At 41.6% G+C, this 16,894-nt stretch overlaps 1 protein-coding gene across 1 annotated transcript in view; it reads left to right on the forward strand.

Moving 5' to 3' along the window:
• Positions 1–2,962: 2,962 nt before the first annotated feature.
• The window catches only part of aup1 (AUP1 lipid droplet regulating VLDL assembly factor), a 28,398-nt gene continuing 14,466 nt past the window's right edge, over positions 2,963–16,894 (forward strand). Inside the window, exons 1-3 of the mRNA XM_084331228.1 lie at positions 2,963–3,277; positions 10,409–10,546; positions 14,947–15,097. Of these exons, the coding sequence (XP_084187354.1) occupies positions 3,237–3,277; positions 10,409–10,546; positions 14,947–15,097 (330 nt within the window). The 5' untranslated portion in view covers positions 2,963–3,236. The remainder of the gene's footprint in view (positions 3,278–10,408; positions 10,547–14,946; positions 15,098–16,894) is intronic.

The raw sequence follows: 16,894 nt of genomic DNA on the forward strand, positions 1-16,894 counted from the left end.
CCCGTCACTGTTCCCTGTCTGTTGCTTCCCAGGACTTTCGTGAGGTATCCCTGTGGAGAAAACCTGATTCCCCGTACGAAGCTGCGCCTCGTTTGTCTGCCCGCTTTACGCGTTGCGCTCTGGTGAGTTTTTGGAAACAGTTCTTTTTGGATCACCAGTTTTTTGTGTGTTTGTGAAACACCGAAGACATCCCGTTTTTGTTGTGCTGTTCTCACCTATTTTTTGTTGTTGGATTTACACTTTGGATTACCGTGTTGTTTTTTCTCTGGACTCTGCTAACTGTGTGTATCACACCGAAGATCAAGTCACTTGGATATTTATTTGGATCAGTCACCTCTCTGTTTCTGTGTGCGCTGGCTAACTGGGATTTCTCTCTCTCTTCCCGTTTCCACCTGGAGTGAGCTGGGAGGATCTGCAGAGCGGCTTCAGACGTCACAAGCTAATTCCCACCACCACCTACTGGGAGAATCTGCAGAGCCGCAACCATCTTCACATGCCAGATTCCCCGTTTGTTCTGTTCTCCACCTAATTCAATCTTGTGACTCTGAGAATAAATACGCCCTTGTTTTTGGCTAACTCTGAAACAACTCTCTCTGTGCCGTTGCGCTTGTGGTCGGTTACAAACCCTAACAGGAACAACAACACAATCATCAAATTTGCTGACGACACAGTAGTGGTGGGCCTGATCTCTGCAAACGACGAGAGGCCCTACCTGGAGGAGGTCAAGGTTCTAGCGGGATGGTGTCAAGAGAACAGCCTCTCCCTGAACGTCAGCAAAACAAAGGAGATGATTGTGGACTTTAGGAGGTCGGGGTCAGGGACTACAGCCCCCTCAGCATCGACGGGGCACCGGTTGAGAGAGTGAACAGTTTTAAGTACCTCGGAGTCCACATATCCGAGGACTTGACATGGACCACACACATTGACAGTGTTGTGAAGAAGGCACAGCAACGCCTCTACTTCCTCAGGTGCCTAAGGAAGTTCCAAGTCAGTCAGAAGATCCTTAAGAACTTCTACTCATGCACAATAGAGAGCATCCTGACTGGCAATATCACCTCCTGGTTTGGGAATAGCACCGCACAAGACCGTAGCAGACTACAGAGAGTGGCCCGTTCAGCCGAACGCACAATTGGAGGGGGGCTTCCCACTCTCCAGGGCATTTACAACAAGCGGTGCATGGGCAAGCCTAAGAGAATTATCAAAGACTCCAGCCACCCAAACAACTGCCTTTTTGAACTGCTGCGGTCACGCAAGCGATACCGGAGTCTCATGGCAAGCACAGAGAGACTCAGAAGAAGCTTCTATCCCCAGGCCATCAGGATGCTCAACGAACAATAACAATATGTAACAACCATCAAATGCACTCACAGCTCACAGCACACACATCCACACGCACACACTCACTTTAAATAAACAACTCACTGCAGCACCCACTTTACACACTTTAGAACACCTAAGCACACTTTATATGTATTGGTAAATAATTTGCACTACAACACATACCTCATTACACCTTACTGTAAATTGTACCTCACAGCTCCGGGGTTGTCACAAGCTTGGCTGGCCGTTCACACTAACAATTGGCAGTATTAGAGGGTGGGAGAAGCTGGCGGGGTGGGTCCGGGTCGTTGTAAACAGCGACTCCTACAGTTCGGTCGGGGCGCCTGCTAAGCGCGGATAGGATCTAAGTGGGATAGTGTGATCCTTCCACACGCTACGCCCTCTCAAGTGAGAATCCGCGCTGCCAGGTGAAAAGAAGCAGTTGATTGGCTAGACGTGTGTCGGAGGAAGCACGTGATAGCCTCCACTCTCCCAGACCGACTGTGGGGGGTAAGTGCGCAGCGACCAGGAAGGGGATTGGGAATTGGCATAACGACTAACATTGGGATGGGAGGAAAAAGGAGGGGGAAAAATATTTAAAAAAAGAAAGAAAAAAAAGGTATTCTGTACTTCTGTATGACAACTAATAAAGAAACTTGAACTTGAAACGTATGACATACCAGATCTACAAATATACAGTACTGTTTATGGGTACAAAAAGAGTCTAAAAAGAGAGTATATACATTTGAGGGGGAAGAAACTGTACATTGGAGTACGGCTCAATACACACAATTGTTAAGGGGATGCAGACCAGAGAAATATTTTGTCTTGTTTACATCAGGGTCCCCCATTTTCAATTCATAATGCCCTGATGTAAACAAGACGAAAGTCTTTCTCTGGTCTGCATCCCCTTAACAATTGTGTGTATTGAGCCGTACTGTGTACCCATTCTGCAATCTGTTAATAAGGTTTTCAATCAATCAATCAATCAATCAATCAATCAATCAATCAATAATTTATTCTCTTAGCAAGCTGACTGTCAAAGAGAGTAAATGATTGATTGATTGAAAACTTTATTAACAGATTGCAGAATGGGTACAAATACAGTAGGCTATGGCTCAATACACACAATTGTTAAGGGGATGCACTGCAGACCAGAGAAAGACTTTCGTCTTGTTTACATCAGGGTCCCCCATTTTCAATTAATCATAACATATAAATATGACATACACGGCATACAGATAAACTGTACTGTTACATCCAGACATTTATGACATACAAGATATAAAAATATACAGTACCGTTAAATTAAGAGACAGAGTTTCTAAAAGAGAGTAACATTTTACATTTGAGGGGGAAGAAACTGTACATTGGACACATTTACAGTATCATTCTACGTTATGCTATAGCCATACCTAATATATTTATGTTTCGTATCGGCGAAAGTCCAAAAAACAGCACAAAAAATACAAAACAGCACGACCAGGCGTCAAGAGTCAATTCATTAATTCATTCATTCATCATTCCAGCTATTCCCCCACAGCAGCTGCACACACATAGCTTTTATTTTGAAGAACGTAACCCGGAAGTACTTCTCACGCAACTCGCGCAGCTCTTTCACTTTAACGCTCCGTTAGCAGTGCCGCTTATTGGTACTATCTTGACAACAACAGCTAGCTAATAGAAGCTAACCTCGCTGCAAACTTGGTCAACTAATAACACACAACACAACTGATCAAAATTCAGTAGCTATGGCAAGTTAGCGTTCGTTGTCAGATTTCCTCCACCTGATGACAAAGTGTGTTTCTTGTGAAAGCTATGACTACGGTGTGTTCTCTAGAATCGAGTTTTGGTTCTCTACTTAACGTTAGCTTCTGAAGTTAGCCTACTGGCTACCTCCCTTTAACCGAGCCGAAATGGAGACACGGGGGATCGAGGAGCTGTTTGACTTTAGACGGTAAGTTAGCTTCTCCTTTTAGCGACCTGTCCGGCCAGAGCAACGTTGGTTAGCTAGCTAGCTATGCGCTCGTGTTGTTTAACTACATTATCTCGTTCAAACAATGTGGCTAAAGCTAGCTATATAGCGAACACTGACCATTACAATATACTTACTATGGCTTTAGCTAGTTAGGCCGAGAGAGTCTAATGCGAATGAAACCGTGCATTGCTTGCTGTTATTTGACAACGATTACCTGAAGCTAATTTCAGCTAATGTTGACGCCTTTTTTGTCATAAAAAGCGTGTTGTCACAATATTATGTTAGTTAGGCCAACTTGGCTGACGTTACTTCGTGTTCAATTCCAATCATTAGACTAGTAGCTAACGTTTCAAGTTTGTTTTATTTGTCACATAATAATGACATGTATACAGTGACATGCTTGGTTCTGTATGAGCCGCCCCCCCCCTGAGAATGTGCTTCATACCATATAAAAGTAAAAATAATAAAGCCCAAACACTATACAAACTAAGTACAAAATGCAAACTTTTTAAATAGCAAAAATGAGGTATGGATGTAGTGCAAATATTTGTGTAAAAATGTTTTTATGGGAATACATACAAACTAACGTTAATGTTTTTTATTTATCTTTTAGAAACTTTCTTTATGGATACAATGTAGTGTGACCGTCAACGATTTGCTGTTTTGATGACTAGGAATGGGCCACACATCTCAACTGTTTCTTAAACTTTCCTTGAGTTGGGTCTACTTTAGTTGAAAATGGTTGAGAAAATATTGTCAGCAGTTCACTAGAGGCTTGCTCTCTACTGGGTGACCTCATTCCTAGAGATTCCTGGGGTCAGCATGTTGCATTACATTTAATAATGCAAAGAAAAAAGGGTGGCCGGGTAGCGCAGTGGACTAAGCGTCGGCCTACCACTGCAGAGACGGTGGGATCGAATCCAGCTGCCGCGGTACCTCCGACTTGGTTGGTCGTCCATACAGCGGGTGGGAAGCTAGTGGGGTGGGTCCTTGTTGTTGTAAACAGCGACTCCTACAGGTCGGTCGGGGTGCCTGCTCAGCGAGGAAGGGATCTGGGTGAGGTAGTGTGATCCTCCCACGCGTTACACTCCCCCAGTGAGAGTCCTCGCTGTCAGGTGAAAAGAAGCGGCTGGCTGCCTCCACATGTATCGGAGGAGACATATGATGGGCTTCAACCCTCCCTAGACCGGCAAATGCGCGCAACGACCAGGAAGGGGGGGGGGGGGGGGGGGAATTGGCATAACGACTAAATTGGGACGGGATAAAAATACAGAAAAAATGAGGAGAAAAGGTAGACCAAAAAAATAATAATGCAAAGAAATAGGAAATATATAATATAAACGTGATCATCAAATGCAACACTGCAGACTCTGGCCCACATGTGACGGTCAGATAGTGTTTATATGGACATTTCCATGCAAATGTCAACCTCAGCATGAAAAAAGGTTCTAGACATGAGCAGCAAAACACATTGAAATACACCATGAAGGTGTATATTTTGTTCTTAACTCATTCAGCGCCGTCCACGTTTATAATACGTGTTTGCTAGCTAGACAACCATTGAACGGCAACCAAAATTCGATCGTTTATTTTTTTCAATATTTGTATTCGTTATTCATCCGGGTACCTTGGCGTTACCAGAGGGAGTGAGTCTGAGATTGCAAAAGTCCAATACCGCCGCCTGGTAGGATGCGGCCGGTATTGCACATCCTTTGAAACTCTGTGTATTTGGCTGTGCGTCGAATCGATTATATAGGTCCGGGCGGACTTTTCCTTGTTGGGCATGACGAGCGGTTATAGCGCTTGGATTGAGAAGAATCAAACACCGATTCATGCTCTTTGGTGTATTATGCTGGCGACACGATCGACATCAATATTTGGAATGGCAATCAGATAATTGGAATATTCTTTTTGGGGTACATCCTAGTCAACGTAAGGGCTATATGCAGGGACCGAAACTAAAGCCCGCCGCCCGCCAGGGGCGGTCAGTTTTTACCTTTGGCGCTTGACACTTAGAGGGCTGCCCGCCGTGTGTCGTGTAGACGTGTAGTTCATAACGATACTCTTATTTTGATTGTGCGAGTACAGATTATAGCCGCTCTCGTCTTTTTTTTCCTCCGCCGCGAGATCGTTAAAAAACTACAAGTCCCACATTGCACTCAAGTCAACGGTCCAATCACAGTAGAGTGACGTGACTGGTTTCATGAGAAAGAAAGCAAATGACCAATCGGAAGCTCTCATTTGGCTTGTTTACTTCCTGAAACGCCACCATTGCGATATGCGGGCTGAGCTACCGTTACTGTTTAAACAATGACCCAGTCAACTATTCACTTTTAGTTTAATACATGATGAGGCATTGTCTAACGGTATCTAGCTGGCTAGCTACTGATAGCTGCTGATATCAACAAATGCTCCAGCAATAGTCGACTCGAGTGCATAATACCTCCGTTCCCTCGTTAGCTAGCTTAGCTAGCTCACGTTAGATCTTATCTGTCCCAGTAAACTAAATTGTCTTAACGTTATCTACCGGGCTAGCAGTAGCTACAGATAGCTCCTGATATCAATGTCTTATTATAACATTGATTGAATGCGTATTCTAGCTGAGGGTAGGGGTGGACGGTATGGTCTAAAATTTATATCACGGTATAATTTGAAGCATAGACGGTAACGGTATATATCACGGTATCATCGTTTTTGATTTAAAAAAAAATTATTTTATATAATTTTTTTTTTTTTTTATAAAATACATATATTATATAATTAGACTTGTACTTGTATTATCTGCGAGACATCGCCACCACGCAACAAGCTCCACTGTCTGTGTGTACTCTAGTAGCCTCCAGCTACGGCCAGGATTATCCGGAGCTGCACCTGGACCTATACTCGAGTAGCCTCGAGCAGAGCTACGGCCAGGATTCTCCGGCGCTGCACCTGGACCCTATTGGCATAACGTTACTTAACTGTGCTCATCAAGCCCTCAGCTCGAATACGCATCGAATCAGTGTTATAAGACATTGATATCAGGAGCTATCTGTAGCTACTGCTAGCCGGATATATAACGTTAATACAACGCCTCAGTGAATTATTTAGTTCAATGGGACATTTCGTTTTGAACGGTGAACCAACTTGCGTTAACGTGAGCTAACGGCTAACGGAGCTATCATACACGTCTACTCTACTAGACTTGATGGAGCGTTTGTTGATGTCAGGAGCTATCGGTAGCTGGCCGACTAGATACCGTTCGGTTAGACAATGCCTCATCATGTATTAAACTAAAAGTGAATAGTTGACTGGGTCATTTTGTAACGGTAGCTAAGCTAACGTTAGCTCAGGGAGACGTCCCGTCCCACTAGACTACTAGTAGACCCGTGTTTACATGCGTGCGGGAGGGGCTGGCACGCCCACTGCGCGAAGCCTCCTAAATAACTTTTTCCAGTTCGCACATATCTATTATCTATGACTAATTCTATTTTTAGGGGCAAATGCGAGTGAAATAGTCGCGCAGTGGTTACATGACGTCATTGCTATTTTAGAGCTGCACTACCGGTTACACGGTATAGGCAAAATCCATACCGTAGAGCAAATTCATACCGTTTATACCGTATACCGTTTATACCGTCCACCCCTAGCTGAGGGCATGTTGAATGTGATTTGACAAAATAACCGTAACGTTATAAATAGGGTCCAGCTGCATCTCCGGAGAATCCTTGCATGCTGAATGTAGGGTCTAGCTTAGGGCTGGGCGATATGACCAAAAACGTTATCGCGATAAAATTATAAAATTATTCTCATATAACTCGATATCGATAATTATCGTCGATATAATGTCTGTCAAGTTTAATTAACTTATTATGCCCGGCGCCGATACGCGGGCTGACTTGTTTTGCTGCTGTGAATGTCTCGAGAGTCGAGTTGATGTCGTCATCAGTCCGCGCACGTTAGGAGTTAGCCAAAGCAAGCGGAGTATTTCATGACAATGTACTAAAAAATGACCCTAAAATACTCTGTTCTGCCCAATTCATTGCAACGACGTCCACCGTATACCCCACACTACTATAACAGTTACCCTCAGAATTCAAAACACACACCAACTCGGCAGGTAACCTGTGAAATAGCGCAGTGCAAGCTAATTAGCCATAGCCAGCCTCGTTTCCGAGCGGAGTATTTCATGACAATGTACTAAAAAATGACCCTAAAATACTCTGTTCCGCCCAATTCATTGCAACGGCGTCCACCGTATACCCCACACTACTATAACAGTTACCCTCAGAATTCAAAACACACACCAACTCGGCAGGTAACCTGTGAAATAGCGGCGTGCAAGCTAATTAGCCATAGCCAGCCTTGTTTACTGCGTCCTACCTCCGCGCCTCCTTCCGGGTCTCCTTCCGCTATCGGCCATCTCCTTCACTGATTGGTTGTTAGTGCGTGTGTTCATATCCAAGCTTGGAAAATCGATATATCGAAACTTTGCGACCACGTTTCATGTTTATTTCGAGGAAATAATTTATCGCGATAGTTATCGTTATCGTTTTATCGCCCAGCCCTAGTCTAGCTGAATATAGGGGCTAGCTGCAGGGCCGGAGAATCCTTGCTGGAGCTGGAGTAGGGCTGGGCGATATGACCAAAAACGTTATCGCGATAAAATTATAAAATTATTTTCATATAATTCGATATCGATAATTATCGTCGATATAATGTCCGTCAAGTTTAATTAACTTCTTATGCTGCTGCGAATGTCTCAAGTCGAGTTGATGTCGTCATCAGTCCGCGCACGTTACACGTTAAGCAAGCGGAGTATCTCATGACAATAAATATGACACTAAAATACTCTCTTCCGCCACAATATATTGAAACGAACTGTATACCCCACACTACTATAAACGTGGCCTCAGAATTCAAAACACACACATACTCGGCACGTAAATATATAAAACGTCGCCGTGCAAGCTAATTAGCCTAGCAAGCCTGTAGTATCTAAGCGCTGTATTCCATGACAATGTGCTAAATATTACACTAAAATACTCTCTTCCGCCACAATATATTGAAACGACGTCCACTGTATATCCCCACTACTATAAACGTGGCCTCAGAATTCACGTCACACACATACTCGGCACGTAAATATATAAAACCGGCGTGCAAGCTAATTAGCCTAGCAAGCCTTGTTGAGTGAGTCCTACCTCCTTCCGGGTATATTTCGCTCTCGGCCATCTCCTTCACTGATTGGTTGTTAGCTGTTGTGCGTAAACACGTCATCACGTAACGTTGGTTGTTGGTAGTGAGTGAGCTGAGCCGAGGCTGAACGGAGCCAAGCTTGGAAAATCGATATATCGAAACTTTGCGACCACGTTTCATGTTTATTTCGAGGAAATAATTTATCGCGATAGTTATCGTTATCGTTTTATCGCCCAGCCCTAAGCTGGAGGCTACTCAAGTATACACACAGACAGTGGAGCTGTTTGCAGATAGCAAGCATTTTGTCTTATTGCGTGGTGGCGATGTCTCGCAGATAATACAACTACAAGTATTATTATATAATATATATTTTATTTCAATTTTTTTTTATATAAAATATATATATAATTGTCTAACGTTATCTAGCTGGCTAGCTACTGATAGCTGCTGATATCAACAAATGCTCCAGCAATAGTCGAGTGCATGATAAGTTACCTCCGTTGACTCGGTAGCTCACGTTAGCTCTAAACTAAATAGTTCACTGAGGCGTTGTCTTAACGTTATCTAGCCGGCTAGCAGTAGCTACGGATAGCTCCTGATATCAATGTCTTATAACATTGATTCGATGTGTATTCGAGCTGAGGGCTTGCTGAATGTGATTTATACCAATACTAGGGTCCAGCTGCAGCACCGGAGAATCCTGGCCGTAGCTGGAGGCTACTCGAGTACACACAGACAGTGGAGCTGTTTGCAGATAGCGAGCATTTTGACTTGTTGCATGGTGGCGATGTCTCGCAGATAATACAAGTGCAAGTCTAATTATATAATATATATATTTTATAAAAAAAAATGTATATAAAATAATTTTAAATTTTTTAATCAAAAACGGTCGGTATCGGCTCAAGACGATCGGTATCGGTGGCAAAAAACGTGATCGGGGCATCCCTAATGTTGCTGCCTGCCATAGACTGAGGGACAGTGAGTGACAGTCACCTGACACACGTTTATGCTGTAATATTTGATGTTTTATGTTTTGATGATATTTTTTATGTACTTTGACATTATCGGTTTTGTAATTCATGTTTATGTTAATAATCATTTGCTTTGGCAACATGTACAAGTTACGTTATGCCAATAAAGCCATTTGAATTGAATTGAGTACACATTTAAAATTTTATTTTGATTTTTTATAATCGATTATGTTCCGTCACTGCATCGATGCTGAATCGTCCACGTCCGCATCGCAATGCATCTTAGAATCGAGAAATGTCCACACCCCTAGCGAGAAGCCTCAACCACTCTAAAACCCTTTGCTGATGTTGTCATGTAACAGTTTTCCTATAATGTGTGAAATTATTTCGCTCACGTCCATAATGCCAGGATGTCGCATCCATAACACGTTTCCCTCAGCTGCATGGAAATGAAAATATAAACATTTTCGTAATTATACTTTTTTATATTAAGCCATGCCTCCTTACACATTTGACTTCACTGAGTTTGCAGGAAGTATGTAGGCCGTCACAAAAGCCTGCTTGTTTCATGTCACACCCGTAACGCAGTGCAGATCATGTGTTGTTGCCGTATGATGACATTTGTATCCAAACAATGTTGTGGGGTGTCTAAGAGGTCCCATGAATATAGATGTTGAATATAGAATGATTTAATTTATGCTTAACCAGTGCATTTTGTGAGTAATTTTGTTAGTCGCTTGGGGTCCCTGCGTCACATCCATAATGCTGGAATTCACCCTATACAGTACTATGTATGCATGTCGCATCCATAACGCTGGAATTCACCCTATACAGTACTATATTGTATGCATGTCAGTTTAATTTAAGAACCGTTGGCTTTGGAGTCGCTTTAAATGATGCTCCCAGTGATGATGAGTAAATGCTGACATATCGAATGTTTTTTTTGTACGTGTGTTTGCAGGATTCCCAAAGATGGACTTGTTCTCCTACTCTTGCTGATTTACTCTCCAGTTGGCCTGTGTTTGATGTTGCTGCGAATTTTCATTGGTGTTCATGTGTTCTTGGTTAGCTGTGCACTCCCAGAGAGTCTTGCTAGAAGGTAAGTATTAGGCAATATTACCAAATATTATAAATCATACTATATTTAGTAGGGGTGGGACGGTTCACAAAATGGACTGTTCGGTTCGTATCATGGTTTTGGGTTCACGGTTTTCGATTCGGTTCGATATACGTTAATCTTTATTAAAAAAAATAACACTCAAAAATCTAAACATGCTTCTCATTTATATATATACAAAAAAAAAGTTTACAGTGTTTACAGCCTTAAATAATGTTTGTCACACAAAGACCGAACTGACTGAAAAATATAGGCTACATTTGTCAAAGTATTAACTTAGTGCAAACAAACAATATGCTCAGCCAGCACTAGACTTTCCTTTCTTTAATATAAACACAAAAAAACAATGTCAACCATGTTTAAATTCCCTGATTGTCAGTTCTTTTAATGGAAAGATTCGTTTTCGGCTTGAAATTATTATGTATATGTCTACATTTATTTAGACTAACATTATTTAAATATTGAGTGCAACTGTGGTGGATTACGTAATTCGGTGAGTTGGAACTATGTATGGGTTGGCGCCGGGTCCCCACGGACATTTTAGTGTCACGGATCGCCAGCTCAGGCAATGTTATCAACGTTAGGAGGTGATGGCATGCAGTGGGAAAGCGACAATAGTCCCGGTTGGAGTTAGTAAAACACAGTTGTATGTTAGCCTTCTTGGATGTTGAATAAACGCCTATCATTGTCTTTAAACACCCCGCCTCTCAGACTCCCATTTCCTCCTCTGCTAGCTAGTAGCTACGGTAACATTTCATTGACTGTATTAGCTAGCGGGCTACTATAGTTAAAACGTGCGTTGTGTTGTACAAACTGCTAACGCTATGGCAAGATGTGTGTAGGCCTATGTAATGTTAATGGCTATGTTTTTAAAGTCGTAATGAAGATTGATTTATATTGTGCTTGCCATTTTTACACAAACTGACTAGCACCTGGCTGCAGTGCTGCTGCTGCCTGCAGCCAGTGCTCACCTCTCCCGGCTCCGCCAAATTAATCTTTTTATTTGCGCGTCATCTGAACCGTACGATACACAGACGCCCCGAACCGTGGGGGTCGTACCGTACGGTACACGGTTCGAATGCGTACCGTCCCACCCCTAATATTTAGTAGGCTTGTACCCGACTAAGGATTTGTATAGTCGACTTAGATTGGTCAAAATTTGTCGATAGTCGACTGGTAGTCAAATGCAAATTTTTTTTTTGATCATTCCATTTGGGCTGTGGGGGTGCTTAATGTCTGAAGGAGTCGACTGAAGGCTTCTTGTCCTCTGCGAAAGCATGCAATTGGTCCACTGATGTATACATCTTGATATTTGTCTAGTACAGGGGTTCTCAAACTTTTTTATACCACAACCCCATTTGATTTAGGATTTTTTTTTGGTGACCCCACACATAACACATTGAGTGCCACGGACGCTTTTGTCGTTAGTTCATGCCGACCTTTGAGTGCCCCCGGCACTATATAGCGTTTGTTTGTCTTTTTTTTTTTTATTGGTGATTTGAATTCATATTTCATCAATCGAGCCTCGGGTTAGTGCTGCAGAGTCTCTCTGAGCTCAATTGGGAAGACACCGCCCCCTATCGTCTCTCCTGTGTAACTGCACCCTATTAGTTTAGACTGATGCAGGGGGAGTGGTCAGTTTGTTCATTTTACTTTTCCGTCAAGCCAACTGAAGAGACCAAGTGATTGCCGGCCATCAGAACAGCGTGGATTATGTATTTACACAGTACCAACACTGTAATCAATAAGCGTGATTGATATTTGGAATGGCGATCAGGAATTGGAATAATCTTTTTGGATAACATCTGATCTCGGGTAAGGAATTTATTTGACCAGTCTTAGGATAATCTGAGCTTTTTTCGCTGATGAGGAAATGAGACAATCTATTTTTCAGCCCGCCTCTATAGCGTGCATAAGTACACATATACTATCGATAATCTAGCGTTTATTTGAAAACGATTCATAAATAGGCCGAAAAATGACAGTTTTTTTGTATGCTAGAATATTCCAGTAAATGCCGTTTATCGCGGAATCTATATATTTTCCTTAAACGGGGGCTTTTCAAAATGCTATCAAATGAAAATGAACCGATAAAAAACCAATCCGTTTCGACAATGTTGACTGCAAACAAGTCATTGATAAACGACAGACATATTAGACACATAGCCATAATTTAAGAGAGATTATGCATTCACAACGCTATCATTGAAGTGGGTGCTGGCATTCAACGGGGTTTCCAATGTTAACACTTTCAGAGCCGGCCATGTTTTCCTTTTTACCCCCTTGAATGCCACCATCCACTCCAATGTTAACGTTAATATTGCCTAATCTATGTTTTAAATGATGGCTATGTGTCTAATCTTTCCCCGTCGCTTATCAAAGACTCATTTTCCAGTCAACATTGTCCAAGCGGATTGTTTTTTATCGGTTAATTTCCGTTTCCTAGCATTTTGAAAAGCACTCGTTTTCACGGAAAAAAGAAGAGATTCCATAATAATCGCCCTTTACTGGAATATTCTAGAACGTTGTCATTTTTCTGCCTATTTATGAATCGTTTTCAAATAAACGCTAGATTATCGATAGTATATGTGTACGCATGCACGCTCGTGCCGCGAGCTGAAAATCGATTCTCCTAGTTCCTGACCGAGCTTGGGAAAAGCTTATATCTCCGTGAAAACGGGTCTGATCATCCCAAGACTGGTAAAATAGATTCCTTACCTGAGATCAGATGGTATCCAAATGGATTATTCCAATTCCTGATCGCCGTTCCAAAAATCAATCCTTTTATTGATTCCACGCGTATACTGTAAAACACAGTAACCACGCTGTGCTGAGGGTCCAGCATGAAGCTGATCGGCGACGGTTACATGCGTGAGAAGTAAAACGTGGATTCCGTTTTTTTTTTCTCATGCATTTTCATTGACTCCAATCCAAAAGGGTGAATTACCATCTGGGAGACGATAGGGGCGCTTTTTTCACATCTGAGCACCTGGGGTGGCTGATTTAGACTCGGTAGACTTGCTTGATGCAATATGAATTCAGATCGCTAATAAATAAAAAATAAAAACGAGAAAAAACGAATATTCTCGTTATGGGCATTCAACCCGCGGCGGGTAAACCCGAATATTCTCGGTTTGGGCATTCAAAGTGTTAATGGCTGGCACTCAAACTGTTAATGTATATGTAATATGTGTATGTAATTTTCAACATGGAATTAAGGAATATCAAAACAAAGCACACGTTGAACTTGATCATGCATATTTATTAGAACATTTAATTACAGCACTGTTATCAATACACATTTATAAAACTAGGCATATTTAGCCTATATATATTTATATATATATATTTTTTTTTAATTATTTTACTATTTATTTAAGTGAATATTAAGTTGAGATTTCTCATTAAAAAAATCAGAAATATTTTAATTTATTAACCCTGCAGTCCAATCTGAGGAACATCGTGTATCGTCTACACCAGACCTGGGCATTGTACGGCCCGCGGGATGATTCTGACCGGCCCGCGAAAGATTACATGATAATAATAAAAAAATTTAAAAAAAATATATTTTTTTAATATTTCTTTTAATATTTTTTTTTCTTTTTTTTTCATGTCAACGTTCACATGCACAATATACGCTTAGGAGACATGCTCAGAAGATGTTGGTTCTCTTTGGATCCACCTACATATGTGGCCGAACTGAAGAACACTAAAATGTGGAAATATAACAAGTGAAATGGGATATTTTTTTTCTTTTTTTTGCACAGTTCTGAAAACATTAAATCTTTAATATAGGCATGTAAAGTCAAAAAGGCTACAAAACTGGGACACTTTTCTTTACACAGTTTAGTGACTTGTTTTGTTTATTTTTGCTATAAGATGATGTGATGTCTTTAGAAAGCTAAGAAAATCATTGTTTCAATAGTATATGAAACTCAAAATGCCCTTTGTTATGTTTCACATTTTGTTTATCATTTTGGAAATAAATTCTATTTGAATAAATTATATTTTTGAAAGCTAACCTCACCTTTTAATTGCCAAATAATAACATACATTCTTACCAGGGGTCAAAACAATGCCATTTACTGCTTTTTATATAGAAATAAAATGTATATTTTGCATAATTGAGTTTGGAATTTTGGCCCGGCCCCCCAACATATTTTCAGTTGCTCATTCGGCCCCCCGGGAAAAATAATTGCCCACCCCTGGTCTACACAGTGCCATGTGATCTTCCATAAGTCTAAGCAGATATTGTGATCGTTATTGTAATTCTATTTTATTTTATTAAAGTCCCCCCGAATATCATGAAATATATTAGTGTGGATTATTACATATACACAAAACTTCTTATCAATCCCAGTTCTCTCTTATCTTTCTCAAAGATGTATGGTGCGGATCATGTGTTCCGTCCTTGGGATGCACCTCAGACAGGAGAACCCCCGCTCAAGAGACAAAAACATGAAGCTATACGTATGCAACCATGTGACAGAGTTCGACCACAACATAATCAACCTCCTGACCCCATGCAGTACGGTGAGTCTTTTAACCTTTTTGCTTTTGAATGCCTTGTCAACTGTTTCGTCAATGCACTGTTTGTGAGATGCACGAATGAGTGCTTATTCCCGACCCATTTCCCAGTTTCACCTTTTAACCCTTACACTACCAAAGGGTTAACCCTTGCACTGCGACAATACCGAAGGTTAAATCCTTTCACTGCCACACGACAAAGGGTTAACCCTTTCACAACCACACTACAGAAGGTTAACCCTTTCACTACCACACTTAACCGTCTGTAGTGGTAGTGAAAGGTTAACCTTCTGTAGTGTGGTAGTGAAAGGGTTAAACTCTGAAGAATACTTACTCGTGAGGAGCCCATTCGATAACGAGTAGGGATGCTCGATATTGGCTTTTTTACCGATATTGTCCAACTCTTAACACTTGGTTGCCTTGGGTTAAATTAATGATATACCATAGGTTGCCGGCTCTATTTGTCTATGGAGAAGTACCCCTTCTTTGCATGGCTATAACTTTTTAAATTCTATTGCTACATTGCCATTATTAGGGCCCATTCAAAGTCCTATATGTATTGTTCATTGTGTAGCAATGTTAAACTTTTTCATTCACATATTCATAGTAAAGTATGGTCTAATGTATAAGTATGTTTTCATCTCTTTCTGCAGCTTTCTCCAGAACGTGATCTATAGCCCCAAATGCATTATATTGATGATGCAATACAGTTTTATGGCAATCAGCGCGATATAAAAAATTCCAACTAGACGTACTTCTAGAAGTTACTACACGTCATCTGATGTTGACCGGATGGGCTAGGGGGCGTTTATAATTCCGTGGGCAGCGTTATACCAATCATCTAATGTGGGTCAAATGTTGATAATAGCAGTTGGTATCGAAGAGGGTAACGTTACACGCTGAAACTCACCCCAGTCTCCGCGCGCCGTTGGGCGATCATCGTCGAGTTGAAATCTTATCATTATGGGATGTAAATTTACCCGGTCCATCTCCAGCTTGTATAATGGTATATACGTCCAAATCATGTTGTTTATCGAGTTATTGGCAATCGATCACTGTGTAGTGTGACGAGCCAGAGTCGCGGGACCTATAGCGAGCGCCGGAAGTACTACGGTCGTCTAGGACAACCTCTATTCAACATCCTGTTTGGCGATTGCGCCGATCGGCCACCAGATGGCGCTCCTGAACCGCCAGAGAGCTCAGTGGGTCCTGCTGGTGGATCTCAGGCCAGCGGAGGGACATTATGAATCCGATCGCAGATTTTTGAAATATTGATATAAGGACGCTGTACAGCGTCCCCCGGCAACTTTAGCATGGCCAGCAAAGACGTGAAAAGACGTGTCCCGGCACTCAAAGTGTTAATTTCCGATACCGATATCAACCGATACCGATATATGCAGGGTTTCCCCCCCCAAAAAACGGAATAATTTCAGGTAACTAATCATTTCACTGGATATATATATATAACAAATATTGTTATTGTTTTTAATTTTTTTTTTAACCGATACCGATATTTTCCGATATCACATAATATCGGTCGGCCGATAATACCGGACATCCCTAATAACGAGCATCACTATCTCCACAGTATGGGTTGGGTATCATTTGCATTTTTTTCAATTCCAGTGGCAAAAGCTAAATATATATATATATTTTTTAAATTACGTCAGTTCCAGGGCGGCCAGGTAGCGCAGCGTACTAAGCGTCTGTCTACCACCACAGAGAGAGTGGGATCGAATCCAGCTGTGGTGCCTCCGGCTTGGCCGACCGTCCATACTGACACAATTGGCAGTGTCAGCGAGT

Source organism: Notolepis coatsorum (assembly GCF_963971535.1).
Source record: "Notolepis coatsorum genome assembly, chromosome: 16".
NCBI lineage: Eukaryota > Metazoa > Chordata > Actinopteri > Aulopiformes > Paralepididae > Notolepis > Notolepis coatsorum.